Here is a 24,566-nt window from a genome sequence, read left to right as displayed (position 1 = left end):
CTGTTGCCAAGAGTAATCAGCAGTGAAAAGATAAATCCATCAGTATTTGAATTTAAATGTTAAAATAATAATAAAGCTTATGGTCTCCCTAAGGTTAGTTTATAATAAAAATAACTTCTTGAACCGGAAAACTTATCTGGTTTCTTTCTTCCTTTCATTATCCACTTAATGACTGAAGTTATTATTTCCATGGTGGTCTCCAAGCCACACTTGGTTTCTATGTAGATTGGCGTGTCACCTTCAACAATTTCACCAGCTGCCTTTTCCTCTCAAGAGAATATGATTAAAATATTAATCCAGCTTCTGGACTAATCTAGCAAAAAATTTTAAAAAGTTATATAAATCAATCTCTGCACAACATTTTCCTCGCTCTGAAATGTGCAATGTGTCCTTGTTTTATTTGTGATGCATCCACAGGAAGGTTAGGTACTAGCAAAGCAGATCTAAAATGTTTACCTCTCTGCCCCTCTCCTGCTTTGTCCTCCTGACTTCTCAAACCTGGAAATGGGAAACTGCGAGCCCCAGTCCGAATGAGAAGAGAAGAGCTGGAGGAAATCGCCAGGGGTCTAAGTCACGCTACCTGGGCGGCCCAGCTGCCTGGCAGTGATCCGCCAAAGCGCCCAGAGATGGAGGGCACACTCAGCCAGCCGACACAGCACTCTCTCGGCAGTGCTAATACGCCCGTTTGTCCTGCTGCCTGGAAACCATCCAGAACTGCAAATCCATTGCTCCGCAAGCATTGACCGAAACCGCCCCTGGGCCTAGCATCGGGCTAAATCCTTGCTTTTGAGGAGATTACAATCTAATTACTGTAATTAGACACCAATTGAGTATTAAACTATGTGACACTAAGTAGGAATTTGAAGAAAATGGTCATTGTGGGCTGGAGTCATTGGAAAAGATTTCATGGAGCCTCCAAGACTTTGAAGGGAAGAGTAAAGTAATGCTTGAGGTTGATGAAGTTGATAAAATGGGCTTAGGATAAAAAAAAAACACCGTGTGGAGTCTCGGGCTTACCTGAGGAGGAAATCCACCAATAAAGGTGCCGAAGGCACGCTGGGTTCCCCAGACCGTTGTGTCAGCAGAGCTCATCACTAAGAAAATGGGTTTCCTCTCAGGTGAGGAAGAAATTTCATCCTTCCTGAAATTGTTTAGCATTTGAATCAGGATGGTGACGTTGTTGATACAAAAATCAAGCTGACATCCTTAAGTTACTTAGGCCTCCAATATAGAAATGTCATTGAAAGAAATGGCTTTCTAGCAATGCCAGTTCAGACTAGATTAAAAGTTGAAAGTACTTTCCTGTGAAGTCAGGATTACTGATGGAGGAACAGGTCTTTTTCCAAAGGGCACTAACAGCCAAGAAAGATCATTAGTAGAACCTTCTAGGACTAGGATTGGAATGATTGAGCCGTAGAATTCTGTTCCACTAATTTTAAAAAGTCATACTGTAGGTTTCAGTCTAAGTAATTAATAAAAATAGCAAGACTTTGTTTCTTATGTGCCCTTAATTATTAACTTTGCATTAATCTGCATATTTTAATTGAACTACATGCATTACGTGACAAAAGTGTCTCTGGAGAAACTCTGGTTTCTCCAGTTCGTCCCATGATTAATGACAGATAAGGTGGACAGGGGTGAAAGCATTGTTCAACATGGCTAACTTGATTTCCAAGAGAAAAGCTGTCAAGGCCCATTTTCTCCCTCACGCTTAGCTAAATTGCTGACTGAATCAACTAGTGTAATGGTTAATTCTGAAATCTTATCTCTAATTATTGTGTAAAACTGAAATGTACCTCTGTCTCCTTTTTGGGAGGATTTTTTTTAATGGCGGAATGACAATCATTTCATTCCAAGTATCATCTGCAAGTCAGGTTTTCCATAAGGCAGACAGGGCCTTGGTGAAACTGATGTTTCTGAAGAGTCTGTCTACACTTCAGTCTGGGAACAGACTGCAAAGTGAGCTGGGGTGGAAATAAGAGCTGGGCTTTCTGTGAGCTTTCTGGAAGGTCAAAGGAGGCGTGACGTTCACTCGGCTCTGTGCTGTAAGGAACTCAGGTCTCTCTTCTCCGTTTGAAGACTGTAACGTGGGCCTGGTATCCGCCATTCATTCCCACAATTCCCAACTGTCAAGGAGCATCTCGGAAGCGTCTAGGAACGGGTGTAGCTGCAGGCTCAGAGAAGCTGCTTCTCAGCCACCGCCAGCTGGGAGCTGAGTTTGCTGTGCTGACCACAAGCCTAGGACTCCTCCAGACCAGCAACTCCGGCACTTTGCAGCAAACACACATGATGAATGGTGTATGGACACACACCCGTGGGCGTTCCCAGGATCATGCACGATTCCCTGAGTGCTGGCTTTGACCCCACCCTTTCTCCAAAACAAGAAAGCATGCCACAGTATTAGATGAGAGAGAGGGCATAATCGGGAAAGGCTTGAATCCGCTCTAAGGTATGCGTCGAACAAAAATAAATAATTCAGAGACGTCAGCACATTATTAAGAAAAAAATGGACTGGAACATTTCACAGAGTTGCGACACCACGTTGAGAACTGCTGCCTTTGACACGAAGCTGCCTGGGACACCGGACACTTGTCACACAAGTTGACAGCAACTGACCAGTCTCGAGGGCTACCCTGACTGTCTGTCTACCACCGTGCTGCCCTTTCTCCGTAGCGAACAGACCCACACCTATGATCGTACGGAGTGATGATTAAGAGCATGTACTTCTGTATATAAAATAGATAAACAACAAGGACCAACTGTATAGCACAGGAAACTATATTCAATATCTTGTAATAACCTATAATGGAGAAGAATCTGAAAAAGAATAGATATAAAAATAGATATATATAGATATATAGATATATCTGAATCACTTTGCTGTATACCTGAAGGTAACACAACATTGTAAATTAACTACAATTCAATTTTTTTAAATGGTTAAAAAATAAAATAAAATCTAGGAAAATAAATGTGAAAACCGAAACCTTTAAAAAAAGAAAAAGCACACACTCTGGAGACAGCCTGCCTGAATTCAAATCCTAATTTCTCATTTTTTCGCTCTTCATTAGGGCTATTCACAAATACTCCCATTCTCCTCCTCCTGAGGTAGATGGTGCCTTACATTTCCTGCCACCTTGAAGTTGGGCATGTCTGTGTGACTTACTTTAATTCCTATGTGAGAAGTGATGATTCACTTCTGGGCAAAAGTCAGTAAGCCCGGGCTTCCCTGGTGGCGCAGTGGTTGAGAATCTGCCTGCCAATGCAGGGGACACGGGTTCGAGCCCTGGTCTGGGAAGATCCCACATGCCGCGGAGCAACTGGGCCCGTGAGCCACAACTACTGAGCCTGCGCGTCTGGAGCCTGTGCTCCGCAACAGGAGAGGCCACGATAGTGAGAGGCCCGCGCACCGCGATGAAGAGTGGCCCCCGCTTGCCGCAACTATAGAAAGCCCTCACACAGAAACGAAGACCCAACATAGCAATCAATCAATCAATCAATCTTTAAAAAAAAAAAAAAAAAGTCAATAAGCCCTCCTTACTCGAGTGGCCCACGGTCCAGCAGTATAGGAGTCACCTGGAAGCTTGCTAGAAATGCAGAATCTCAGCCCCACCCCAGACCTCCTGATTCGCGATGTGTACTTCACAAGCTCCCCAGGCCATGCACACGCACATTCGAGTGGGAAACCCTGCTCCAAAGCAAGAGCCCTGCTTGCCATTTGCTCATCTCCCTGCCACCGTGACTGATGATGTCCCAGACGGTGGCCTAAGCCCTTGGCCTGACCTGAGATGGACAAGAAGTAAAGCACGAGAGAATCAAAGCTTTGTTCTAAGCCACTAAAACGTGAGGGCTGTTCCTGTGGCATAAACAAGCCTATTCGGGTGCAATCACTTAGTGCTCTGCGACCTGGACAGGTTACTTAACCTCTCTGTGCCTCAGTTTCCTTGATGTAAAACGGAGATGATAACAGTACTGATTCTTGGGGTTGATGTGAGGATTACTGAGGTAACATATGAATAGAGCCTGGCACACATTCAATGTAAATAAATGTTAGCATCTATTACTGACACACCCCGTGCCCACAACTCAAATCTTGCCTAGTGATGTGTGATTCCTCAGTGACAGTAGCATCAGAACCTTTGCCCCCTGGCAATCCCCTACCCCAAACCACTCATACTCCAGGACGAGTATGAAATCACTCACATCAGAAAGAGAATGAAAAATGACTCCTCCTCGGAAAGAAGTAGGGGATCTTTGTAACCTGGCCCAAGCATCCCTGGCCTGGATCTTCACACCGCTGCCTTTCCCCTACTCTAATATCGCATATGCAGCCCTCACCCTCTCACCTGCCTTCCCAAATCCTACTTGCCTTTCAGGGCACAGCTAGTGTCCCTCCTTCTCCATGAAGTCTGCCTCAAAGACTTCTTTACTATGCAGTTTAGAATTAAGACATAGTATCTCCCTATTATGCATAAGGCTTTGTCCTGAACTCAATGCTGGGTTAAAACACACACACACACATAATACCTAATAAATGTTTATTTCTTGTCTTTTCTAGCACCAAAGGGTTACCAAGCCTGTTCCCCAAGAAAACTGGCAAAGGCACAGTGATGGGGATGGTATAGAGGTAGTTTCTGTTTAAGTCCTGCTTTTTAAAAGGGTCCAATAGATTTCTGACATTATAGTAACTGTCTTAAAAGTGATAAATACTTGATAACATTTTTTATATGATGATCATGAATAAAATGGGTTTTTTTAGTCTAAACCCAAATAAAATGATAAATTATCTTTTCTCCTTGCCACTCCCTTGAAGTGTATGTAAGGAAACAAACTATTCTAAGCCAGGGTAAATATTTTAGTGTCCTGTATCTCTCTTTCATATTCATAAACCGACTTGAAAAAAGAATCACGGTACCGAAGCGATTCACCACAGCTGTGCAATGAACCACATGACTCAGTTCCAAAGTCACAGAACTTGAATAAGCACCTTAGAAATCCAACCTCAACATTTCATATTCTCTAGACCAGGGGGCAGCAAACATTTTCTTAAAGGGCCAGACACTGGACATTTTAGGCTGTGGGAACCACAGGTCTCTGTCACTGCCACTCGACTCTGCCACTGTAGCACAGAAGCAGCCCCAGACGATACAGAAACAAATGGGCATGGCTATGTTCCAACCAAACTTAATTTATGGACACTGACCTTTGAATTTCACATGTTCACGGGTCACTAAAATCTCCTTTTGATTTTTTTTCAACCATTTAAAAATGTAAAACCATTTTCAACCTGTGAGCTGTTCCCCAATAGCCAGCAAGCAGGGTGTGCCAGCTCCTGCTCCAGAACCCCAGGTTCATGCTTCTTCAACCACAGCACAAAGTCTCCCTGGTAGTCATGGATACGTGGTATGGAGCCCAGTGGTCACTTAAAAATCAGGTGAGAAATAATCCCACGAGCCCGTTTTTATTAGCTCAACTTGAAAAAACAAAGATCCTAAAGATGTCAAACTTTTGCCGGAACATATGCCAGCCTTACCACAAAAATAATGTCACCCATCACCCCTTTCCTCACCACACACAATTAACAGTTCACGGAGTAAGAAAAGAGTTGGCCGTTGTCTTCATAGATGAAGTCAATGTCGTCTCACTCCTTTGCCAAAAGGCAGGGAAAGCAGTTCCTGACGGCTCTTCTCCCCAGGGCTATTCAAGGCCAGTTGATGCAGAATGACTAGGAAGGACAAGCTTTGGCTTCAACGTGGATTTTTAACCAGGAATCTCACTACTTTAAAAAAGATGTTTAATTTTTTTTCAAAAAGAGCCTTGGCTTTTGCTATTTTTACTGACAGTCATTTTGAAAGTAGCAGTGCTTAAAACATTTTAAGTCTAGATATCTCTATGGAAACCCAAGAGAATTCACATTTTATGGCCAAATGACTACCTACCTAGATCCTCTCGGATCACTATAGGCCATCTGTGAAATCAGAAACATCTTAGACCTATTTTTCCAAAACTCTATCTTATCAGATATATAATTAAATTGGTATAATTATTAGTTTTGCTGAGGAAAAGATTAGGAGAGAACTTATTTCTGAGGCTGCCTTTTGATTTTTAAGACATCCCTATTTAAAATATTATTAGGAAAAGAATTTTGTAAAGAATTTTATAAATTTTGGCAGACATAATAAAAGAGGAAGAACGCAATCAAATAATTTAACAGTTGCTTTGAAATATATGTCATTAATTTTTCTTCCCCCTCCTTTCCATCAATGTTGAATACATTTTCTTTTAAAAAATGTCACAGTTCCTCTCCCCAGACTGCATATTCTTTGCAAGGGAGGGGAGAAAAAACAATAATTATTTGGCGAAGAAATCAGATAACACTTTCACCAGGTGACCAAAATTAACATCACCAGCCAGGGACAGATGGCCTTTAGGGGCCTCCAGATGCGACACTCTGAGAAGAACATAACATCACCTAGAATGCATAACCTGAATCTAATCATGAGGAAACACCATTATAAAAAAATAAAAAGAAAGGAGGTGGGGCAGAAGGGTTGTATTATTTTTAAAATGTCAATGTCACAAAAGACAAAGAAAGGCTGTAGAAATGTTCTAGAATAAAAGAAGCTAAAGATACATGAAAATCAAATGCAATATGTGACCTTACAATGGATCTGATATTGCAGGGGGGTGGGGAAAATTCTCTAAAGGAGGTGAAGGGGTCAACAGACAAAACTGGAATACAAATGGTATATTAAAGTATTGTAACAATATTAAATTTACTGACGTCAATAACTATACCATGATTATATGAGAATTATATAAGAATGTATGATGTATATAACTTTCTACTAAATGGTTCAGAAAAACATATATTGATATATATGTATTTTATATATATATATTTATATATACATATTTTTTACAGAGAGAATAATATATATCAAAAGATAAATCTAAAGGTATAAAATGTTAATAGGTTTAAGGAATAAGGGATATATAGGTATTTCTGCAACTTTTCTCTAAGTTTGAAGTTATTTCCAAATAGAGTTTAAAGAAAAATTAACAGTTCTTGCCTACGTTGGAGTTCTTGGCTATCTATTTTCTCTCCATGATATTCCAAATACAACACAGTATGGGAGAGTGCCAAGTCACAAGAAAACACAGATATTTTAACATGATCTTTTATCAGTGACTGAAGGTGCCAAAGCATTACACACCACCCATTCTCAGCAGAGTCCGGTGCACAGACCAGTAAACATTGGGTACTCCAGCAACTTAGATGCAATCATTTCCCACTAATTTCTCCAAACAAGGCTGTGATTCTAAAACCTCTGTGCATCCCACAACTTGCAGGATTATGTCATACACAAAACAAGCCTCTCAGCTGGTCTCTTTGACACACTCCATCAGTATCAATCACTTGGATTCAATCTTTCTAACTGCAGCATTTCAATATTTTAAGCCACGTCTAAGTAGCTAGAGAATGTGCCACTCAGGAAGCAGGATCACGTCATCATACATCCTCAACTCCTCACCACCACTGCTTAACTGCTGTCAAAATCCCACAGCCTTCACATCTGTGAGCCCACAATGGCCCTGTATCAGTGCTGGAGGTGCTGACCTCCCATCTTCAGTACTCCATCCAAACTGATTGTTCCCCAAAGCAATGGAGGGAACTGTGCCTAAGACCAAAAATTTAGGACAGACTATTCTATAAGTCGATCACTGGAGAGAGAATCAAAAAAGTAATAACCAGAATTAAAATTTTCAGCCATCCTTAGGAATTTGGAACACTTACCCATTCTCCAAAACACAGCAAAGACAGAACATATGTATAGCGGTAAGTCTTTTCTGTCCTTCCCTCTTTTTAGTTTTATTATTTTCTTGATCCTTTTAGTAGTGACGATCTCTGGGTTAAAATACCCAGGTACTATTTGGCTTTGGCTTTTTATCCCAGATATTCTCCTTATTATTAATTTTTCCCTAAATTTCAATCAATAATTTTATTTAACAAATGTTTACCAAGAACCAACTTGACGTAAGATGCTTGGCTGGACTTAAAGGGTGGTACTCCCCAGAAAAAAGTTCCCAGGGTTTTTATCTACCAATAATCCCCAAGAAAATGACACGAAGACAATAAGTGCAATGAAGTCTGCTTGCAGAAAAGCATAAGCAGAAATGAATCATGACCAATGGCAAAAAGGAATAACCTAGTCAAAGCACTAAAATTTAATGAGAAGATCATTTTTAAAGTAGGTGAAATTGAAGGGAAGGTATATGTAACATTATTATAGTTTAAAATTATGCATATTATTCTCCATAAAACTTCTCAAATGCAGATAAAAACACACATGTACAAAACCAAGCAATTATAAATCCTCTGAAGCATGTAACTGTGAATAACTGCTACTTTTGGCAATATAAAAATACTTTACCACAATTACATTCCAGCCTATAATGTAATTCAAAACAAACAAGTCAGAGACATCGCTCAAATGGCAGAACCAACAAATACAGATGCTTTGCATCAAGGAAATAAATCCACTGAAGAAATGCAACGGAGGAGCTGCCCTCCAGGGCCTGGAGCTGGGCTTCTGGTGGAACGGCGAGGCCCCCTTCTGGGCAGATGCAGAGCATCCCGGCATGGCTCTGCAAAGCTGCAGTTCATCAGAGGCAACCCCTGCCGCAGTCAGGAAGCATCGATACCTGGGACTTCCTGCTGTGGATACCCTTTGAGGGTTGTGCTCACACTTTCACATTTTAGTTTTGCTTTTTGTTTTGTTTTGTTTTTTGCCGTGCCACACGGCATGTAGGATCTTAGTTCCCTGACCAGGGAAGGAACCCTTGCCGCCTGCAGTGCAAGTGAGGAGTCTTAACCACTGGACCTCCAGGGAAGTCCTTTTACATTTTAGATTTTAAATTCTAAATCTGGATTTTTATAAAGAGAAATAACTGTGTTTGATTTCAGATGAAACGAACCATAATTCTGCAACCAGCATTCCCACCACCAAATGGCATGCCCACCCCTTCTACCCTGTTCTGTTTCTTTTTGCCATAATTCTTATCACCCTCTAACATACTGTGTAATCTGTTATGTTCATTATCTGTCTCCTCCTCCTAGAATATGAGCTCCATGAGGGCAGGATTCTTTGTTTTGCTCACTGCTTCAGCGAACAAACAGAGCCTGGCACAGTATAGTTGCTCAATAACAAAGAAGGAGTTGTCCATTTATGCATTTCTTTTACTGTTAAGACTATTCATCTTCAAAGAAGGCATAAATAAGATTTTACAATAGCAGTATGCTGTAATTTTTAAATGATACTTAAGCACTTGTTTTAACAGTACGTATTTTCTCTAAATGCTTTATAAAAGCAAAAATCTGCTCTAAGGACCATAGAATCACGGTCTATATGTATATGATTCATATACAATTTCCAAGGAAGTCACATCCTGCCCCCCGCACCCTGGGAGAACATAGTGGCTGCCAAGAATGAAGGGTCTGAGTCTGAAAGGCCAGGCCTGGACCAGGTGTCCATAGGGCACCGTGCTCCATGCAGACACACCAGGTAACTGAGTCCAGATATACACATCCTCTGAAAGTCAGCACTTTCCTGGACCGAGCATAACGATTTTGGCAGGAAGAGCAGGCACTGCTTACTAATTTCTAAAACGTCAATCTTTAATTTTTCCCCTTCTTAAAAATGTTCTTCCAGCTTGTGGAAAATCTAGGAGTTGTTTGCAGTTGTCAGATTTTTTAAAAGTGCTAATTTGTTCCCTTAACAGAGCAAATGATGAAAAACCATTTTCCCATGGATTAAGGACAATATATAAACATACGATTCAACAATGTCAACAGCTTTCTGTCCAAGGATGTCGTCCAGGAGCATGAGTCTTTCATTAGAACAAGTTCAGGATTTCTGACATTCCTTTTTCCGAACCTTTGATTTTGGTGCTGTGAAAAGAATAGAAAAGAAAAAGAGAAAATGAAGAGGTAGGCCCGTGCAGACTCTCTTCGTACTGATTTAAGTGAAGTACATACATACAGTAGCGGAAAACTGACCATTTGGATTTTCTTGTTTGTAGAAGGTCTTTAACATCTCCACTGCTTCCTCAGCCCGATATCCAGGGATGCACTGATGAAACGAGAAAGCTGAGAATGAATGTAGGCCTAGGAAAATGTGTATTGTATCCCACACAAACTGCAATATATACATAATTATGTAAACACATTTCCAATGTTAACACGCCTTGTGGATATTAGTAACATGGGTAAGGAAGCATATTTCCAAAAACAAAAATAGACATATGGTCTCAAACATCTCTCTCGATCAACTAATTATTATTTCTCAATCAACTACTGTGTGATCATAGTACAAATCACTAGCTATGTGATCTTGGGTAAGATACTTAAACTTTCTATGCTTCGGTTCCCTCATATGTAAAATACAGGGAATTATAGCAATTAACCCAAAAGGATTTTGTGAGGATTAAATGAGATTAGATAATATAACCCCTGTTAAATACCTGGCATATCATTAAGTGCTCACTAAGCACTAAGCTATTTTTATCTGCTGTTCTTTACTGGTGGCCCATTAAGTGTTTGATTCTATAGAGCTAGGGTTGGCAGTCCACAGCTAGAAATGGTCAGCTAAGAATGGTTTTTATATTTTTAAAGGGTTAAAAAAATAAATAATATGTGACAGAGATGTAAGTGGCTCACAAAGGCTAAAATATTTACCCTCAGGCTTTTTAAAGAAAAAATCAGTCGATCCTTACCACAAAGGATTTTTTTTTTTAAGTGTTCAGTTTGTTCTATCTTTGGTAGATTCCTTCAGAGAAGTTATCAACATGTGAAAGAGTAAGAAATTGTAGTAACAGCAGGGGGATGAAACTTAAACTTGCCTTAACGATAGAGAATATTTAAAAAGAGTCAGCAGATCATCTCAGGGGAAGAGTAGGAATAGGCTTAGGTTGTGAGTGAGAAAACCAACTGATGGGGGTGGGGTGATTATTAAGGGAGTACAAGGAAAGAAATTAAAGCAATAAAAACGAAGTCAAAATATATAGGGCTTTGAAGGAGTTTGGACTTGATACGCCGCCCCCTTCGGAGGTGCAAGAAGTGATGCAATGAATGGAGGAGATTCCAGGGAATCTTCCATCTGGAAGCAGTGCCCAGGAGAGGATGGAGCCAGCACTGGGCCGGCGAGTGTGGTCCACTGCTCAAGATGAGCCTCCCTTTCTCTTGTGCTTCAGTTGGCTCCTGCCTGGGCCCACAAAGCCTGCATAAACCTTCCCCAGCAAAACAACCTGCTACAAGTTCGATGTTTTTGGATTCCACATGTAAGGGAGATCATACAGTATTTGTCTTTCTCTGGCTTATTTTGCTTAGCATAACACCCTTGAGGTCCAGCCATGCTGTTGAAAATGGCAGAATTTCCTTCTTTTTTTATGGCTGAATAATATTCATATATATATATATATATATATATATGACCATATATACAATACTTTCTTTATAGAAACAGAGAGTAGAATGGTGATTGACAGGGGCGGAGGGGGTGGGGGAAATGGGGAGACTTTGGTCAAAGGGTACAAACTGTCAGTTATAAGAAGAATAAGTTCCAGCACGGTGACTATAGAGAACAATACTGTATTGTATGCTTGAAAGTTGCTATGAGAGGGGAGCTTAAGTGTTCTCACCATAACGTAATAACAACAACAACAAAATAGTAGTTATGTGAAGTGGAGGATGTATGAACTAACCTTATTGTGGTATAAACATTTTGCCATATACGTGCATCAAATCATCACACTGTACACCTTATAATCACACAATGCTGTACGTCAACTATATCTCAATAGAGCTGGGAAAAAAAACCCCAATCATCTTCCTTCTACCCTGTCCCCCACGCAAGCTGATACCCTGCTCCCCCCAGAGAACATTCCCGAATCGTGGCCGTCACTTTTGCGGCTCTCGGTTCCTCCTCAACCTCATCCTCACTGGCTTGTGCTCCCAGGATTGCCCTCTTAGATATCTCAAGGGCCCCTATTGACCAAAACACTGGTCTTTTCCCTCTCCTCAACTCTCTGCAGTCGTGGAGACTACTGGCTACGCTTGCTTCTCTTTAGAACCCTCTCCTCCCTTGGCTTCTCAGTACTTCATCTTCTAACCATGCTGGTGAGTACGGCGTCTCCTACACTGTTCAGTGTTCCTGTCCCCCGGGTCCCCCACCTCTCCTCATTGTCTCAGGAGCACCCAGCTGCACAAAGCACTCTCCTCTCAGGTAAAGTCAGAACCCTGGTTTTCCACCTTGGCTGCTCAGTGGAATCACTTGGGAGCTCACTGAAAAAAAAACCAATGCTCCCCCTCCCTCCACGGCTTCCGATTCAGTGGGTCTGGGGTGGGGTCCAAGCACAGGCTTGGGTCCAAGCTCTCCAGGTGATTCTAATGTGCACTCAGGGACCAGACCCACTGAGTTACAGGTGGAGAAGGAAACTGGATCCCTCTAAGCTACCAAGGTAATCTTTTCGGGCATCTAGTATAGCTACAAATTTGTGGCTTTAACAAAAAGCACATATTCTTATTAAAATAATTTTTTTACACAAGGCAGGTAAAGTAAATTAATCACCATCTTCTTTGAAAAGAATAGTTCTGTAGGTCTCCTCTATGAACTTTAATGTTGCTTATAATACAGTATTAAAAGAATCTATAACTCTGCAATACAAAAACAGCATCGCACCTCCCACAGATTCCCGCCTCACCCCTACCCACACCCTAAGCCAGCCAAATAAAAGAAGAAAACACAGCGTCCAGAAGCCTGGGGTATCGATAGTTTCTCTAGAATCTCAAAACACCGTAAAAAAAAAAAAACGTATTTTGGCATCAAATCTGGAGATGTGGCTTCAAACCATGGCCATTCATTTTGATAGAGCCAATCTGGCCAGGTACACACACTGCAAGTGAACTTATTTTTTGGTTCAACCAGATCCTGTTGGATTCTGTGCAGGGACGTGCAGGAGAGGATGGTGTGCACTCAATGTCACCGGCATGTTGGTCAAAAATGTTCCCCCATGTCCGATATCAAATAGCTCATCTTTGTTCTGCCCAGAAGCTTTGAGAAATTCTTTAGATCTTTCTCATAAATGAAGTAGAGTCAGCAATTCACTTGCAAAGACTTATATAAGCAAAATTTGAGCTACTGATAGAAGCAACTGGGAAAAGCAAATCACTTTGTAGATTTTTTTAATGATCAAGCTAACTGTATTGCTTACTCTCCATCATTCTACTACAATTTCTTTTCTGATGTGATGTTAAAAGTCATCTATTCTCAAAAGTGCAGGAGTTGTTAAGAAAGCCAATGTTCAGCTGGGAAAACTCAAAATAGAATGTTTTCCAAATCTTGTTCTCAGTGGGATTCAGCCAAATTTAGCCCTTCATAGGTACTTAATATTCTCCCAAGAATATCTGAGGTCTTTGTTGTTAACTACCCACCATGTCCAGCAATTTGTTAAGTCCTTTTCTTTTTAAAGCATAATACTTTTAGGATTAACCTTACATCTGGAGAAAAAAACAATCAAACCAGTTTATGGAAACTGGTATTTGTCTATAGACCAAATGCTGAAATATAAATTCCTACTGCTCATAGCCTTAAACATAAAAACTTTGGGAGAAGTGGCAAGGTTAAAGGGAAAGTAGAATTTCTAAGTGGATTCTTGGGCCTGAGGGAAATTTCAACATTAAAAAGGCAGGAAAAAAAAAATAATGAAAACAGGTATTGATTGCTAGACACCAAAAATAGTACAGGGCAATCAAGCAAAACGACTGACTTTGTGCAAAATTATTGTACATTCACTGTAAATAGCATCTACTGTCACCGAGCCTCACACAAACTTGGTACAGCGTGGAGCCAGGCACACGCATGGATGGAGAACGCCCACAGTGGCAGGGTCCTCAAACATAGCTGAAGGCATGGGTGAAGACAGTTAGAGGAAAACTCAGAAGGCTGGGACTCTCCTTCTGGAGGGATTCTGTTAATTAAGAGAGCTGAGCACTCACCTGGAAATGATTACCTGTTGTCTTACACTGAGGCATCAATGACCTTGACCAGAGGTCCCAAGAGCCCACCTGGTTCTAGCGTGGCTTCTTGGTGTACTGAGCACACGCTAACTATTTGCAAGCCCATAGTGAGATCACAGTAATTAGAAAAAAAGAAAAAGTATAACAGTTCATGTTACCTGAAATGGTCTCCCAGTATTCGGTAGATCAGCAGAGGCAATATCTAGAACAGAGCCACAACCACCAAATCGTTCATTCTGACAGCCATAGACAACCAGCGGGATTTCTAAGGAAGAATTAAGGTCCTACAAAGAGTGTGCAGTTCAAGTGCCTATCGTGACAAAACTAGGGTGGGTTTATACCAGCTAGCCTGGAGAGGAAAGCCCATGCTACTCTTAAAAACAATTAAACTGGGACTTCCCTGGTGGTGCAGTGGTTAAGAATCCACCTGCCAATGCAGGGGACACGGGTTCGATCCCTGGTCCGGGAAGATCCCACGTGCCGCGGAGCAACTAAGCCCGTGCGCCACAACTACTGAGCCAGTGCTCTAGAGCCCACGAGCCACAGCTACTGAAGCCTGCGTGCCTAGAGCCCGTGCTCCACAACAAGAGAAGCCACTGCAAGGAGAAGCCCACTCACCACAACGAAGAATAGCCCCCGCTCGCCACAACTAGAGAAAGCCTGCACGCAGCAGCAGCAAAGACCCAACGCAGCCAAAACATAAATTATCAAAAAAATAGCCACACTTATTAAAAAAAAATTAAACTTAGGCTTCGTCTTAAAAATCCAGTTATACAATCCAGTTACACAAAAGAAAGAGATTTAAAGAATATAGAAACTAATGTGTCACAACTGCAAATGGAATGATAACTGACTGTGTAGCTGCTGAATGCTCAGAGCTCAGTGCTCTCTCTGATTCTTCCTAGATGATTTTTTGGAATCATTAGAGAATTGGAGCCAGAAAGGAGGCAGGAATTTAATCCAGGGATTTTCACCTCTTAAAAATAATAGATTATTCCCTGTTCTTTCCTCAAACAAATACAACCTGTGACCTAGTACAAACCAGACTAAAGCAGAGCCACTCTGTAAGGCAGGATGGGCAGAGAGCTTATAAAGTGGAAATTGTACATATTTTCATACTCAAAACCCTCTCTATTATTTTTAAAGTGATTAAATGATTCACACACACAGCAAAATAAGTACATAAAAATATGCAAGTATGAAATTGAGTTGTTGAATTATCAAATAATTTTTTAAAATATCTTTAGAGGTTAACTCGCTGTATTCAGTATTTGTATCGCTTATTATGTGAAAGACAGAATTCAAAGAGCTGTAACTTTATCAATTTCCCATTTATTTACAATTATAGTATCATAAATGATTTGTTTTTTACTTTGTATTTACTTCTGACTTAAAATTTTTCAAGCCTCCTATGTAATAAGTATTCATGGCAAAAATAAACAATAAAAACATATTAACAGAGAAAGAAAAATTTTAAATCACCTATAATCTCTTCACTAAAGGCAAAACAGATGCATAGTCTTCAGATCTTTTCCTATGCACGCTGTTTTATAACCTAATTTATGGTTTATCTTTACACGACAGTTTGTCATGTGTTTCTTGCTCTAGCTTACTTAATAGTTATATGTTTATTGATATTAAAAATGAGGTAATTTTATTATTCAAAAATCTTTCCTAAAAATTTTTTGGCCAAGGGATACTGTATTTTATAATGTGCACCTCCTATAATTTGTTTCATAAGTCTCTGTTTTCATGTAGTAGAAATGGGTTATGTTTCTACTATAATGTTTGGCCATTTTCTAGTTCACAGGAAGAGTACGAGACATTAACCTGTGAAGTCAAAGGATACTCATCAGGCGGAGAGCGGCTGCGCACATGATACACGGCTCCACGGTGACGTACAGCACCGTGTGTTCAAACACCTCCGAAGGACTCTTGCCATGTCGACGACACCAATCTAGGGCCTGGTCGATGGCCACCATTTCTGCATGTCGAGTAGCCTGAAAGAAGAGGTGCTTGCATTGACCTTGTTGGCTACATGTAACTGAATTTTACAAATATTCAAAAGTAAATATGAAAAATAGGCCTATCATTTCTGCCAGCGTTTTAGCGAATAAAGGTTTCAGGACACCCTTAGCAGTTGACAGTGTATTTCCTAGTTCAAGTACCATAACCTCACCAACAAAAGACACCTAATCTGAGATGCCACACGAATTATGCTCTATTTTTAGTTAAGTACCTAAGTACTTTAGGGGACACTCTTTCAATTAAAATGCCATAGAGAGATAAGTCTCAAAAAAAAAAAAAAAGATGTGTCTATGGTTCCTGAATATTTCAGGGGACACTTGAAATTTTCCTAAGCATATGTTCCAGTTACGAGTATGTTTTCAAGGCGGTCACTGACCTCACTCTAAGCAAATCTATATTTAGAATGTCATCACTGGAATGTCATCCCTTGTATTTTCTTTGAGATGAGATTTTATATACTGGCAGACTCTAGAGAGAAGCAGAGATTTGGTATCAGTCTCAGATACCTCATGGGAGTAGTTGAGTAGAGGAGAAATCACATAGTCTGGAATCAACCACACTTCAATCTGAATCCTGACTGTGACGTTACTGATTATACAGCTCTGGGCAAGTTACATAGCTTCTCCAAGCCTTGGTTTCCCCAATGTAATACTGGATATACTGGTATCTACAACTCATAAAGCGATCTGAATTATATGAAGCACAATGACGCATAACGTGATATATGCACTCTGTTATGTGATAATTATTTATAATATTCATGATAATCATGTTTATCAATAAACTTACACGGAGTGTCAAGTATGTATAAGCCACTGTGCTAAACTCTTTGTGGGAAAAAAAGTCTCTGTCCTCAACGAGCATAAAATTTGATGGGACAAACAGAAAGGTGTTCATTTACCTGTGACATAGGGCAGGGTGGAAAGTGCTGGCACAGTGGCCAAGCTGCCATGGAAACCAGAGGCAGATGGGAGCATTGCTGGCCCAGAATTAATATAAACTCAGAGCTGGAAGGTGCTTTAGCAAAGAGGTTCCCATACATGACTGCATACCAGAACCAACTAGGGAGCTTAAAAAAGAAAAGTTTCCCCAACTCGGGTGCTTTTTAAAAATCAAATTCAGAACTACTGAATCAAATGTCCCCATAGTTCTCAAGAAATAATCGTTGACCTAAATCATCTCAATCAACTCTCTTACTGCTGAAGAACCAGAAGCTAAGCTACATTAGGAGCTACTAAAGACACACAGCTGGGAGAGGTGATGGTGGTCGTGACAGAGGGTGATGGTATCAGAGCCAAAAGTAGGATTCGGGTCTCCTCATTTGGGGTCAAGAGTCTTTCTATACTGTGATTATAGGGTAATCTTCTATAGAGCATAGAAAACTAAAAATAAATCCAGGTTAATTTCAAGGTGTGGAAGAAACCCAGGTCACTGGGGTTTAGATGGATGTTGCTAGGACATTCAATGATCTCACATTAAAGATATTGTACTGAACTACAAAATACACATAGGGAGATATGACAATTATTTAAAACACAAAATTCCACTCCTGCATAAGTATCTGTATATTCACTAATTGCTGTATTATGGTTTATTACTTATCTCATAAGCATTTTGATATCCACATAACAATTGCTTCGTGAATCTGGGTTCCTATTTTGCTTGTGTTTCACTAAATCTGAGTTTTCTTTTTGATAGATGTGATGGATGAACTTTAAAGTCCTCACAGCACCAGTTCCAACACCAGCTTGTTCTCTGGCTCCCAAGTAAGATCAAGGTCTGTGTGAGGGGTATTAAAGTTATAAGCTATCCTTGGGTGCACCTAGCACTTTTTATAATCCTAAAACTTGATACTTCATTTATACTCACTGTGACACACTGTTGTGATACCATGTTCAGGAAGTGTTGCCTTAATTCATGAACTTCTCAACCTAACCACAATAAATTAAAGTCACACAAGCTTTTAAAGTGTACCTGTAGACAGAGACAGCAGGTGGTGGAGACTGTTTTTCACTGAATTATCTGATTTAGGAATAGCTTCCTTTATACAATCTTTTTATACCTCCATAGCTATCAACTGAGGGTGACTTTTTAATTTTCCAGGAAGAATACATTATTTAAAGGTACTAACGGATACGATATGAATTAAATTGATGTGTTTTATAAAGTAGAATTTTCATTAAAAAAATCAACATGTATCACTTTTATAATCAGAAAAAAAGGGCATTCAAAACAAGAGATGTTTAGGGAATCCATCCTTCCATTGATACTCACGGGACTCTACACAGACCCATCTTCTAGTCAACTACGATAAATTCATTCCACACCTACCATCACTTCCATGTGTCTGCAATTATACTATTCAACTCACATACATTTTTGGTTTGATTAACTTCATTTCTTCCCTTCCCTATAACTTCATTGTTGTAGACCAAAAGGCAGCCAACAGGAACCTCAATATTTTCTAGGGCTTCTTTGGCCTGAAAAACAAAATGGAAAATCTAAGAGGTAATGTTCAAAACATGAAAAGATGGTAGGAGAGAAAAGATGCAGCCTGAGCAGTACACACATGTACAGACACCAGAACAAAGAAATGCAGGTCAGCTTTCCCTTTTCTCAAACATACTTTAGTATTTAGTGCCTTTGTTCTCTGTCGTATCCATATTAAGGAGATTCAGGAACAAATCCCCTTCATGGGTCCTGAGCTCCCTGACTTTTTTCTTCTCATTGGAAGCAGAAGTAATCAAAAGACTGCTACTGACTCTTTTTTTTTAATTGCCAGGGTCTATGCACCTTTTCTGAGATAGTGTATATATCTGCAAAGAGGTAGAAGAATAAGTAACATTTATAAATCTTTTGTTAAAATTCTTTCCTTGTTGAAATTCTACTTATTTTTTTGTTTCTCTAAAAATTACAGAAAATATCCTCTAGAGTTCCAACAGCATAAAGGTGACCAGACTGGATATCTCCCTGTGCCCACAATTTCTGCTCTAAGTGAGACAATAAAAGTTTAGAAGCATTCTATACAAAGAAATAGCATAACCACTTTGGAAAACATTTTGGAAGTTTCTTTAAGAAGTAAACATACATATAGCCTGTGAACATATAGCCTATTCTACTCCTAAGTATTTATTTAAGAGAAGGGAATATATGTCCACCAAAAAACCTTGTAAAAGAATGTTCATAACAGCTTGATTCATAATAGCCAAACTCTGGAAATAGCACAGGTGTCCCTCAACAAAAGAATGAATAAAGAAACTGTGGCATATTCACATAACAGAATACTATTCAGCAATAAAAAGAAACAAACTACTGATACACACACCAACATGGATGAATCTCAGACGTGCTAAGGTAAAAGAAGTCAAACACAAATCACGTGAAGTACTAGAACAGACTAAACTACGATGAAAGAAATTGCAACGGTGGTTGCTTCATGAAAGGGGATGTGTAGATTGGAAAGGGACACAAGGAAATTTTCTGTGGTGGTGAAAACTTTATCTTGGTAAGGATGTGGCTTACACAGATGTCTGCATCACTCAAAACTGAATGAACAATATATTTAAGACCTGTGCATCTCACTGTATGTGAAGTATACCTCAACTGAAAAACACAAATGAGAAAAATAAGTTTAGGCATAGTTCCATCACCATCCCAGGAATGGCAAACCAATTATTATATTTGCAAAGTCTCCCCTCTATCAGAGGCTGCCCATTTTTCTTCCAGCGCTATGGCTGAGGGAACCCCAGCAGCTCCGGGGCCCAGGACAGCTAAGGAATACTTCTTCAGGCAGAGAGCAAAAACAGGCAGGTTACCTCTGGGATGCCCTGATACCACAGGTGAGAGAGAACTTTAAACGGGTGCAACCCTTGGACTAGTATACAATCATTGCCACCTCACTACAGTTAAAAAACCCAAATACAGCTGTTTCTAGAAAGGCACAGCATTTCCTACTTTGGCAGGCCGGAAGACCCTTTGCAAGACAAGACTCCCATTTAAGCGGAGGTATTTTCACACACCATAGGGCATATAAAGTGCCAAGTTGAAGACTTAGCGGAAAACAGTGTGTTCTGTCTCCTGCACTAGCCTCTTGCTCCCAGCTACACTATTTATAGTAGCAATAACGTCCTATCATAATGCCAGCATGGGTTCCTTAGCTGCTTCAAGCGTGCTCAACTGACACTTATCATTTGGCCAAAAGCGCTGAAAGGAGAGGCACATGGTGGGAGCATATTGTACTTCTCTCCCATCTGGAGTGGTGGGATAGAGCTGGGGCATGGAGAGGTGTAAACAGACAGTATCTGAAACAATAAGACCGCATTCTTCAGAATTGTGTCATGAACTACCCACAGGCTAGTGCTGTCCCAGTTCTGTAAAAACAGTTAAAGCATACCCAGTTTATGCAAAGTTTGAAAGACTGAAGAGTTCCAAGGTTTGGTGATTATATACAAATAAATATACAAATGTACCACAGGCTACTATAGAAAGGAAAGCCAGGAGGAGGACTGACAGCTGGGGAGGGTGGAGACTAAGTACTGGTGCAGTTAAGGCAATCATCGCACAAAGAATGAAATTTAAAGTAAGCTTAAATCACCATTCTGACTTAACTACGCCAGTTTTTGAACTTTATATAAATGGACTCACGGCGTATGTATTTTGTTTCTAGCTGCTTTTGTTTCACATATGTTTTTGAGTTGCATCCATGTTCATTCCTGTAACTGTCGTTCACTTTCATTGCCCTATAATATTACTTTGTATGCATATACCACAGTTTATTTATACAATCTGTTGATAGATGTTTGGGTTGTTTCCACTTCTTGATTATTACTAATAATGCTGTATGAACATGTTTACACCTGTCTCTTCAGGTACTATTAATTTCTGTTGAGTATATACCTAACAGTAAATTTACTGGGTTAGAGGCTATGTGTGTGTTTGCCTATAGTACAATAGATACTGCCAGTTTCCCAAAGTGGTTGTAATAATTTACATTCCCATGAACAGTGTGTGAGAGTTCCCATTGCTCTACATCCTCACTGACAACTGGAATTGTTAATATTATTTATTTTGGATAGTCTGATGGATAGGAGGTGGTGTTTGTGGCTTTAATTTTCATTTCCCTGGTGAGTTAAGAGGTTTACCATTTTTTCGTAAGTTTATTGACATTCGGATATCTCTTGTGAAGTTCCTGTTCAAATATTTTGATCAGTTTTGCTTTGTGTTGTTTGTCTTCACAAAAATAAAAAATTAATTGAAGGAAAATAAAATAAAATAAGCTTAGGATGACACATAACCTGGGGTACACAAGAGAGACAAATCATTTTTTCATCCATCAAGTATTTGTTGAGCATCTTGAGACAGGAAAGTTACCCTGGGTTATTCAGGTGGCCCTAAATGCAATCATAAGTGTCCTTATGAGAGAGGCAGAGAGAAATTTGACACATAAAGTATAAAGCACTGTGATGATGGAAGCAGAGACAGAGAGTTGAAGATGCTATGCTATTGACTTTGAAGATGGTGGAAGGAGCCATGAACCAAGCAAGGAATGTCGCTCCAGAAGCTGGAAAAGGCAAGGAGACATAGTCTCCTCTAGAGCCTCCAGAGGGCGCACAGCCCCACTGACAATTGGTTTTGGCACAGTGAAACTCAGTGTGGACTCTGGGCCTCCAGAACCATAAGAGAATAAACTTGTGTTGTTTTTAGCTATCAAGTGTACAGTAATTTGTTACAGCACCCATAGGAAACTAATACACCCTGTTAAGAGGAAGAAAAGATAAGCTAAAACTGGAAGAAAATATTTACAAACCACATATTCAACAAAAGTCTAGATCTGGACTATGTAAAGAATGCTCAAAATTCAACAGTTAAAAAAAACTGTTAGAAAATGGGCAACAGATATTTAAAGACATTTTATCAAAGAGGGCGTACAGATGGCAAATAAGCACATGAAAAGATGGTCGCAATATCGGCCATTAGGGAATGCAAATTAAAACCACAGTGAGATTATCACTACACACTTACCAGAATGGCTAAAATAAAAAGTATCAACGCCAAGTACCAGCAAGGCAGAGAAACAGGATCACTCATATATTGCCAGTAGGAACGTAAAATGGTACAGCCACCCTGGGAGACTGTTCGGTAGTTCCTTAAAAAGCTAAACATGCACTTAACATATGACCCAACAATTGCACTCCTGGGCATTTATTTACCCAGGGAAATGAAACCTTATGTTCATATAATACACAATTTTGTATACAGACATGAATGTTCATAGGAGTTTTATTCATAATAGCCAAAAACTGGAAATGACCCAAATGTCCTTCAAAGGGTGACTGGTTAGACAAAGTGTGCTACATCTATCCATGGAAAACTACACAGCAATAAAAAGGAATCAACTATTAATTGACTCAAAACTTGGATGGATCTCAAGGAAATTATGTTGAATGGAAAAAAAAAAATCCCCAAAGGTGACATATTCATGTATAAAACATTCTTGAATGACAAAACCACAGGTATGGAGAACAGATTAACGACTGCCGGGGTTTAGGGTTTGGGAGGGATGGTGGCTATAAAGAGGTAGCATAAGGAAGCCTTGTGGTGATGGAGCCGTTCTGGTGGTGATTACACAAAACTAAACAGGTGACAAAATTGCATAGAACTACACATACACACAGACACACGCACATACACAAATAGTTTAAGGTTAGCACATAAAGGTGATGAAATCTGAACAAGCCCTGCAGACTGGGTCAATGCCACTTTCCTGGTTCTAATATTTCACTACAGTTACGGAAGATGTTACCATCGGAGGGAACTGCCTGAAGGGTATGTGGGCCTTCTCTGTATACTCTGTGTATTCATTCCTATGAATCTGTAATTGTTTCAAATTGAAACATTAAAAAAAATAAAGGTGGAATAAACAGAGAAGGCTCTTACAATGGCGATTAAGAAGAGGTGCCTACTGAGGTAGGAGGAAAACCAGGAGTGTCTGGTGTTATGGAAAATCCAAGGAAAAAACTAGGCCAAGAAAGAAGGGTCAATTTGGGTGGAAGGGAGGGAATGAAACCAGTGACCTGAAGAGTGACTTACCTATAAGTTACATTTCTAGTTTCTATTACAACAGACTGTTACGGCTACATCTCAAGTGTTCTGATTCTGAGCTTGCAAATAATAAGAGCTTAGAGCTCACTGAAAAACTTACCTTGATCCAGGACTATTTTAAGAACTGTATTAATTCATTTAGTTTATAACCCTATGAGACCGGTTCCGTGAGCTTCCCCATTTTACAGATGAGGAGACTGAGCCATGGGAAGGTTATGGAATTAGCCCCTGTAAGAGGTTAGGACTAGAGCCCAGGCAATCTGGCTCCATCCACTCACTTGTTCGACAAGTCTTTGTGGAGCACCTACCAGATGTCAGGTTCCTGGGCTCTCTGCCACAGCTCTGTCTCTAATTTCTACTGTAGTCACCGCTGATCAGCTACTTTATCAGTGTTTGGGTTCTTAGTAGGTCTAGTTCAAGGGACAAAAGGAGAGGGGACATTTAGCAAGAGAGTGAGGCATAGAAAGTTTAAAGATTAAAAAAAAAAACTGCAAGAGTAAACAAATGGGGAACCAGGTGACAAGGATTTTCTGTAAAACTATCTCCTGAAGAATTCTATGTGAGGCTATGTGGCCATTTCAAACGTGCAGAAGAGAATCCAAGAGTAAGAGACAAGGGAGTAAGTGGCAGGGGAGAGGGTGAACCCAAGCTGCCCAGTAGGGTTCCTTCCAAGTCCTGACTTGTTCACCTGGAAGACAGCCGGGGCCAAGCTGCAGGGCCTGGCAACCCCTCCACCAGGGTCTCCAGGTGACGGGGCTTGTGCCTTTCATTCTTTCCTTTGGATTTTCTCTTTTTCCCTTCCAGCAAATTATCTCCTTTTAACTCTATATCCCAACCCTGAATATTATCTTCCTACTTCCTTAGAGTAACATGTTTTTTTTGTGAAACGCCTTCCTTTGCTGTCCAAATTAGAGAGAAAATATGAGTGAAGGGAGTATTTTAAAAAGGCAAACAATGTTGTTGATGAGGAACAGCCTAGCCTGCCAAGCTCACAGTGAGGGGGTGAGCAGCTGGAATGGCAAGTTAGGGAGGAGGTGGTGAGAATAACCCAAAGACCCCATGGAAGTGAGTTTAGAGTGAAATGCTTTTCAATAAAAAAAAATATATGTGGGTGTGTTTATATGTATATAAAATACATGTGTATATATGCATATATCAAATAAATATTTGCTTTGCTGTCACATTCAAAGCAGATTTAATTAAGCTGAAAAGAATTTTCAACTCATTCCATCTCGTACTTTCCAATACTCCCACCAACTCTTCTGTCAAGTCTGATCACTTCTTTATGAATGCACAAGAACTCAGGCAAGATGGGTCTGAAGTGAGTGCAGGTAGGTTTTTAACTCTCTCACCTTTTTTG

At 40.1% G+C, this 24,566-nt stretch overlaps 1 protein-coding gene and 1 long non-coding RNA gene across 9 annotated transcripts in view; one reads left to right on the top strand and one right to left on the bottom strand.

The window, feature by feature from the left end:
• Positions 1-24,566, top strand: part of LOC309667029 — a 416,481-nt gene that overhangs the window by 339,269 nt on the left and 52,646 nt on the right. The window lies entirely within an intron of this gene.
• Positions 1-24,566, bottom strand: part of ADAT2 (adenosine deaminase tRNA specific 2) — a 110,326-nt gene that overhangs the window by 79,551 nt on the left and 6,209 nt on the right. For 6 of the 8 annotated variants that reach the window (XR_014267309.1, XR_014267310.1, XR_014267311.1 and 3 more), the window contains exons 2-6: positions 18,481-18,585; positions 15,927-16,077; positions 14,236-14,342; positions 10,061-10,133; positions 9,838-9,952 (exon numbers count right to left, since the gene is read on the bottom strand). Coding sequence is in view for 1 of the 8 variants with exons in the window: in XM_082474999.1 (XP_082331125.1) it covers positions 9,909-9,952; positions 10,061-10,133; positions 14,236-14,342; positions 15,927-16,077; positions 18,481-18,585 (480 nt within the window). In the remaining 7 variants the exon portion in view is untranslated. Of the gene's footprint in view, positions 1-4,574; positions 5,780-9,220; positions 9,953-10,060; positions 10,134-14,235; positions 14,343-15,926; positions 16,078-18,480; positions 18,586-24,566 lie in introns of those variants that run through there. The other 2 variants (XR_014267315.1, XM_082474999.1) reach the window with 2 other exon arrangements.

This window comes from Balaenoptera physalus (genome assembly GCF_965194825.1).
Source record: "Balaenoptera physalus genome assembly, chromosome: 9".
NCBI classification, from domain to species: domain Eukaryota; kingdom Metazoa; phylum Chordata; class Mammalia; order Artiodactyla; family Balaenopteridae; genus Balaenoptera; species Balaenoptera physalus.
Note: the sequence above shows the minus strand (reverse complement) of the source record. Positions and strands in the feature narration are given on the sequence as shown.